This window comes from Asparagus officinalis, chromosome 10 (assembly GCF_001876935.1).
Source record: "Asparagus officinalis chromosome 10, Aspof.V1, whole genome shotgun sequence".
Lineage (NCBI taxonomy): Eukaryota > Viridiplantae > Streptophyta > Magnoliopsida > Asparagales > Asparagaceae > Asparagus > Asparagus officinalis.
In genome coordinates, this window is record NC_033803.1 from 70,120,707 (window position 1) to 70,128,338 (window position 7,632).

General features: G+C 35.0%; 1 protein-coding gene across 1 annotated transcript; it reads left to right on the forward strand.

Moving 5' to 3' along the window:
• On the forward strand, window positions 1,486–7,627 carry LOC109826276 (two-component response regulator ORR26-like). Its single transcript, XM_020393286.1, has 6 exons — window positions 1,486–1,777; window positions 3,198–3,350; window positions 3,445–3,813; window positions 3,899–3,975; window positions 6,665–6,914; window positions 6,993–7,627. The coding sequence occupies exons 1-6, from the start codon at window positions 1,660–1,662 to the stop codon at window positions 7,625–7,627; spliced, it is 1,602 nt and encodes a 533-aa protein (XP_020248875.1). The 5' UTR covers window positions 1,486–1,659.

Sequence of the window (7,632 nt, forward strand, 5' to 3'; positions counted from 1 at the left end):
CTCAATCTCGCCTCCTCAATATCATAATGGTCACAATAATTGTTGTCACATTTATAGGACTAAATAACACTTAATTCCTTTATATTTTCACTCACTTTATACTTATATACTTTTTATTTTTCATAGTATTTATATACTCTAAGTTATTTAAAATTAGCACGTTAGTACTCTCAATTACACAAATACGAAAATTTTCACCCAAATATTCCATTATAACATTCATATTTTAATTTTATAACTTTCTTACTATTATTTTTTTGTTGAATTTACTGTGTAATCTATTCAATTTCTATTTTTAAACTAGAATTAGGATACAATAAAACAAGAATTTCGATAAGGTAAATTTAACAAACAGTAACAATTAAAAAACTCTAAAACTAATTTGTAATGTCATTTGAAAATATTCGGGTGAAAATTTTCATCTTTGCTGAGGGTACAAATGCGTCAATTTTAAACAACTTAATTTATGTAAATGCTAATAAAAATAATTTAGGTATATAAGTGCAAAGTGAGTAAAACTATAAGGTAGTTAAGTGCTATTTAGCCTACTCGTAATGAATTATTTTGATGTGATTTTCTATTTAGTTTAAGCTTGTTTCACATTTATTCACTATAAAAATATAATTACTCATGGCATTCTTTTAGATTTCAAAACTAGATAACAGTAATAAATAGACTGTAAGGGGGCAGCTATTAGTCTCTTCAATCTTTAATATTTGAAAATAGCCCCTCCGTCATTGAAATTAATATTTCGCATCTCAATCGCCTGTAAGTTGTTTTAATATTAGTCCCTCAAATCATAGAAACTGCTACATAGGTTCTCTAATTTCTATAAGTTGTTTTAAATTAATCTCTCTAATCAAGAGGAGCTGCTACCGCAAGATACAGAAAACACAGGATCCAATGACAATTTCGACGATTTAAGTGACTAATATGAAAATGTTAAAGACTTCAGGGACTGAGACCATCTCCAACCCATTGCATCAAAATGGTGCAAATTTTGCATCAAAATGGTGCAAAAATCATATCAAACAGTAATACATCTCCAACCCATTGTACCATTTTTTGCACCAAAAAAGAATATTCTCAGAATATTCTCAGTTTATTTTCTTTTATCTATTTTTATATTAAGTAAGAGGTAAAAATAAATATTTAAATTTTTTTTTAAAAATGAACAGTAATGGGGTGGATGAACAGTGTAACGCCATATTTGGTACAGCACTGTTCAACTACACCAAAATGGCGCAGAAAATGGGACTGGGTTGGAGAATGAACAGTGCAACAAAAAGCACTGTTTGCACCATTTTGATGCTGGGTTGGAGATGCCCTGATATTGGAAAAAAAAAGGCCCTATCAACAAAGTAACTTCATTATCATCATCTCCAATATAATATTCAACATTATTATTAATGTATTATTGATGTGTTTTAACTATTTTTATATATTAATAGTAAAATGAAAAAGCAAAAGCTAATACCTAAAGCGTGGCACCACGTAGAGGCAACTGTCACAGGCGCCAATATTCGTTACAAAGTTGTCCCTCGTTCTTCCTCCAAAAATAATATAAGAAAAGAACTTCATATTTGCTAGCACATTCACTTCAAGACTCCCCTACTCCTTTCTCTTCTTCTTCTTCTTCTTCTTCTTCTAAGCTTAGAAATGGAGAACCCATCTCGGGCCGAGGCTTTTCCGGTTGGCCTTCGGGTTTTGGTGGTGGATGATGACCCAACTTGGATGAAAATCCTTGAGAAAATGCTCAGAAAGTGCTCATATGAAGGTGTTTTGATTCAACCTCTGATGGGTTTTTGTTTTTTTTTTTTTTTTCGGATTGGTTTTGTTCAGCTGGGTCTGGTGCACTGCAGGTGCTTGTTTTTATGTCTGGATGAGCTTTTGAAATGGACTGGTTTGTGGGTTAATGGACTTAGGGGCTGTTTGGTTTGCTGCAAAAATAAATTTCTGCAAATAATGCAGCAGCAAATGTTGCATGCATCATTTGATGCAGTTAATCAACTTCAAATTCATTGTTTGAATGTTTGTAATTTTATTCTAGGAAATGTATTTCCATTTCAAATTCAGTGTCTGGTGCAAAATAATTAGCGCAAAAGCTATATAATTTTGCCATATAAGAAAACTTTGGTGGAGGTAGTTTTCTATCTGGGTTTAAAAGTTTTTTTTTGGATAAGGTGGAATTTATATTCATTTTTTAGTTTCATCCGGCAGCTTTTCCTCCCACCAAATTGGCTGCAGCATTTGTTTTTTTTTTTCCTAACAAAATGCAAGTCCATTTACCTTTCCTAATTTCAAAATTGTAGACCAAACAATGCATTTACAAATCCAGTTGCTCTATTTAAACTTGCAGCTCTATTTCCATCCGACCATTAGAGATTGAAAATGGTATCTTTCTTGGCTTAGGAACTAGTTTTTTTTAAGTAAATAAGTAAGCATATCTTTAAATTGCGCATGTTTTCATAACTAGACATAAGCTTGATTTGATGATATGTTGTTTGTTAAGAATGTATATCGAGCAAAACTTATATTGACACGCTCAATGGAGTGGAATAGATATCTAAAGAGGATCAAGTGTCTGAAATAGCAGTAATTGATTTCCTTTTTAGATGCTTATTTTGGTTAGCTTCACTAGTAGTTTTTTACTTGTGATTTGGGGGACACTCCTTGTGTTCTTGTCTGTGCATGTTTCATATGATGTTTCTGCACATTAACCTTTTACATGAAGTAAATCAAGGAAGGAAAAGAGAAGAAAGGCCAGGAAAATAGGACAGAGGGTAAATCGTAGAAGAATCCACATGTATTATCAAGATTTAGCAGCAAACTCATAAAACCCTTGTTCTGTTTAATTAAACAAAAAACATATTTGTATTATCTTGAATACTGGGATATTTATGCTAAATTTAAGGCAGTGCAAGGTTTTTTTTAGTACTACATGAAAGAAGAGAGTCAGTTTCAAATTTCAAGTAGCAGAGGATTTTTCTTACTGAACTTTGTAAAACATGAGGTTTCAATGGAGTATTGGTGCCAAGAAAATAATGTCAACTACAGTTAATATATACTTGTGAATGCCTGAATCGCTTGAGCTTTTAATCTTTGACGATACGACATTTTTCGAAGTGGTTACATTGGATATTGATAAGTTCATCTCATAGCAATTAACAAATTCTAATTGTTACTCCGTGATACAGTAACAACATGCGGCTTAGCAACAGTTGCACTGAGCCTGCTTCGTGGAAGAAGGGATAAGTTTGACATTGTAATTAGCGATGTCAATATGCCCGACATGGATGGTTTCGAGCTTCTGGAACAAGTTGGACTTGAGATGGATCTCCCTGTCATCAGTTAGTTATTTATGTGACAACATGTAGCTTTTATGGGGATAACACGATAAAGTATAAGTTATTAACATTTGATTTATTACTTGAATCCGTGCAGTGATGTCCGTGAATGGGGAAACAAGTAGGGTAATGAAAGGGGTTCAACATGGTGCATGCGATTACCTACTTAAGCCCATTAGAATGAAAGAGCTGAGAAACATATGGCAACATGTTTATAGAAAGAAAATGCACGAACTGAAAGAGGTTGAAGACCATGATATCAGTGAAGATATTCAAATGAGTAGAAGTTTTTCTGAGGATTTTGATGACAGGCAAGGATGTCTTGGAAAGCGAAAAGATTTGGACAGCAAAGAAACTTCGGATCAAGAATGTAACGATACTGCAGCAGTGAAGAAATCTAGAGTTGTGTGGTCTGTGGATCTTCATCAAAAATTTGTGAATGCTGTGAAAGAAATAGGATTTGACAGTGAGTATGCCAATCTCTCTTTCTTTGACTGATGACATATTTTACTTTTTATTGATGGTTGATTTATGATTACTCCTATCCGCAGAAGTTGGTCCAAAGAAGATTCTTGACTTGATGAATATCCCCGGGTTAACAAGAGAAAATGTTGGTAGTCACCTGCAGGTAAGATAACACACTTTCTTAGCTGCTAGAATTTGATCTTTTAGCAATACTGTTTGCTGTAATTCTTGTTAACTTTTATTTATCTTTCCTGATGTATTGATATATTTTGCATTTTTTCCCTGCTAGACCCTACAACAAAATTTTAATTGAAGAAACAATATTATGCTTATCATGTTTATGCACTTGGAAATTACATGGTTTAAACACCTTTTCATTTCATATACTTTTTTGCAAATTAAATAAAGAATTTCTTATTCTAAAAGAAAAGGTTGAAGTCACTTTTAGTGCATAGTTTGTTAAGTGTGTAACAAACAGTCAAACTCATTAGGCATGTTAGCTTATCCCTTCTTTTCCAATTTTAAGATACGAAGTAATCTGTAAGATTGCTCAAAGAGTTCAGTAGTGGGAATAGAAGCGACATCTGTCGGTTATTAGAAGACTTCGTATCATATTAGCTTTAGATTTAGTGGGCGAGCGAAAGATGGGATATGTTGTAATCAAGTCTTTATCATGTCTGAATTTATTTGAGGAGATTATAAATTAGTTAAAATGAAATTTCAGAGACTTCTGGCTGTTGTCAATTTTCTCTTGTTAAAATGAAATGTTCCTAAGGTGACGCATTAGATAATCATCTAAGGACGCGGCCTAAAATCACATGATTGAGCTACATTGTGGATGATCCGTTCCGTTGAACTTGATCTACATATTCTAAAACACCAACACACCAAGTTTGGGGTGAACCTATCGTCGTTTGACCCTCCGTCGAGCCATGTGAAAAGCTCTATTCATTCGAACCCGTTAAAATTGATACGAGTGGATGAAGGGTCAAACGACGACGGGTTCACCTCAAACTTAGTGTATTGGGGTTTTATAATATGTAGATCAAGTTCAACGGAGTGAATCATCCATAATGCAGCTCAATCATGTGATTTTAGGCCGCGTCCTTAGATGATTACCTAAGACGTCACCTTAGCGAAACTCTCATATATATATATATATATAATATATATATATATATATATATTATAATATATATATAGAGAGGAGAGAGAGAGAGAGGAGAGAGAGAGGAGAGAGAGAAACGGGGAGGTGGAGCTGGCAGCGTAGAAATTTCCTACGCTGCAAGTGTATGACATGTGAACCCCCTACTAGTCACATTGGTGTGGGGCTCACATGTCATACACTTGCAGCGTAGAAATTTCCTACCTGCCAGCTCACCTCCGCTTTTCTCATATATATATATATATATATATTATATATATATATATATATATATATATTATATATATATATATATATATATATATATGCTAGTTTGAATTGGCTAAGTGTACAGGGGAGTTCATACGCGTACAAAATATATCTGTGTTTTCACGTTCTCAGCCTATTTTTTGATGTTTGATGCATGACATGAGATCCACGGTTGAAAAACTTGAACATTAAAACATGTGTTATCTCCTTAAACACCCCTAAATGAACCAAACATTCAGGAGATCTAAATGTTTACTTACACGAGAAGAGTAAGAAACTTGAGCCCCACAAGTTTTTACAATACTTTTATCTCTTCATAAATTATTGAATAAACTTCAAAAATAAGATATTAAAGCCATAAACATGATCTAATTTTAACTGGTACAGAAAGATTTCTATCAATATAGACTCTTTTCTTGTAGGTATTATTTGGTATTGATGTACACACGAGGAAGGAAGGGAAGGCGAAGCTGTGAATCGATAAATGATCTTAGGAGTCAGTTTTCTTTCTGTTTTCACGAATCTCAATGGAAAAAAGCAAGCAAAAGGGTGCGAGACCATGGGCGGGGGGCGGCTAGCATGACTACGGAGCTGGGGCACCTGTGGGCTTCTTAATTATTTCTAACCAAATTCTTTTAGGTCTACCTCTAGTCCGCTTTGCTCCATTAAATATGATCTTCTCAATTCTTATCAGCGGTGCGTTTACCGCCTTCCTGTGTACATGGCCAAACCATCAAAATTGTTTCACTCATTTTATCCTTAATAGGAGCAACCTCTATTCTCCTACGTATGCACTCATTTTTTATTCTATCTTTTAGGGTATATTCATAACACCATCTTAACATTCTCATTTATGCTATGCCCATTTTTTGCCTGGGTTGATTTTTAATTGCCCAACATTTTGATCCATATAGCATTCTTGGTCTTATAACTGTCTATAAAAGTTTCTTTCAATCTCATAGATACTTGACGGTCACATACTCTAGAATCACTCTCCATTTTAACCATCCTAAACTGATTCCATGTACAACATCATCCTCAATTTTACCATCATGCCGAATAATTGATCCTAAATAACAAAAGTGATCACTCTTTTAGTATTTCTTGATCATCAATATGCACTATGCAATTATTCCTCTTTATAGTTTTCTTGGACGTTCCATGTATTCTGCTTTTCTCCTAGGCAAAAGTAGCATATATAGCCAAATATTTACCTCTTTCTATAAAATCTTCATTGTTTTTTTTTCCTGTCATGAAATGAATTATTTTTCTTAACTGTTACTGCACGCTCCATAGCCTCATCTTCCTGGCACATGATGTATCTGGCATAAGTATAGTCTAGCCGTAGACATCTGTAATTCTTTGTATTTCTAAAATCTAGTTTTTCTTTAAATTTAATAAAGTCATAGCATATCTAATTTGAATGCTCATTCTGCAGAAATACCGTCTCTATTTGAGTAGATTGCAGAAGCAACATGAAGAGAGAAGTAGTGTCAAAAACATCCAACCTGATTTCAACCCTACTGGTCCCCGGGCTAACTTCCAGAACTCAGCCACAATGAATCAAATCAGCGCTTCTGGCCGATATGTGCCCATTACCCAAAATTTCCAGGCGTATAATAGAACTCCCGCTATTTTTGCCAACAACGTAAAGAGCACAGTAGCCTTGCGTTTAAAAGATCAAATGGGTAGAGTGAAGCCTAACGTTCCTAATATTAGGAAAGTAAGCAGTGCCCCTCCACTAAGTGATGTTCTCTCATTTATAGGGACAATATCATCTGTTGAAACTTCCACACCAAAGCAAGAACCCTGGAGCAATGGCATCCCTCTAACATCGTGCGTGCAGCGTTCAAAACATGATCATGAGCCAAACAGTTCATTAGAGGATTGCTCACACCTGCCGCTTACTGGCCAAATACATCAGACAACCACTAGTCAGTCGCTGCCTCCAACATCTATTATCTCGGTAGCTTGTAATCCAGAGCAGAAGACAGCCTCAACTAGAACCAAGCCAGCGCTCAACAGTACAGTGGTATTACCGGTGATATGCACGAGTGACTCTGTTTCAGTCCAAGTTGAACGCGGGTCTGTAGATTCTCAAGGTTTTGGAGTAAAACACGAGACTGATGGGTCGAAAATTTGGATGTCTCCATTAAGAGAACCGAGAGCCAAGAATGAAAAAGACTTTGTTTCTCTACCTGAGGAATCACCCCTTTCCTCTCTTCAAAATATTGGTTGCTTTGAGAATATTGGGCTTAACAGCATGGACATTTTTCAGCATACCGGTTCTACATCACTGACCGGTTTTCACAGTAACTGGTACGATGGATTGGAATTCAACGGCGATTATTCGTTTGACCCAGTGGAGTACCAGGTCACGGATGATTGCCTTTTCGTATGAACAAT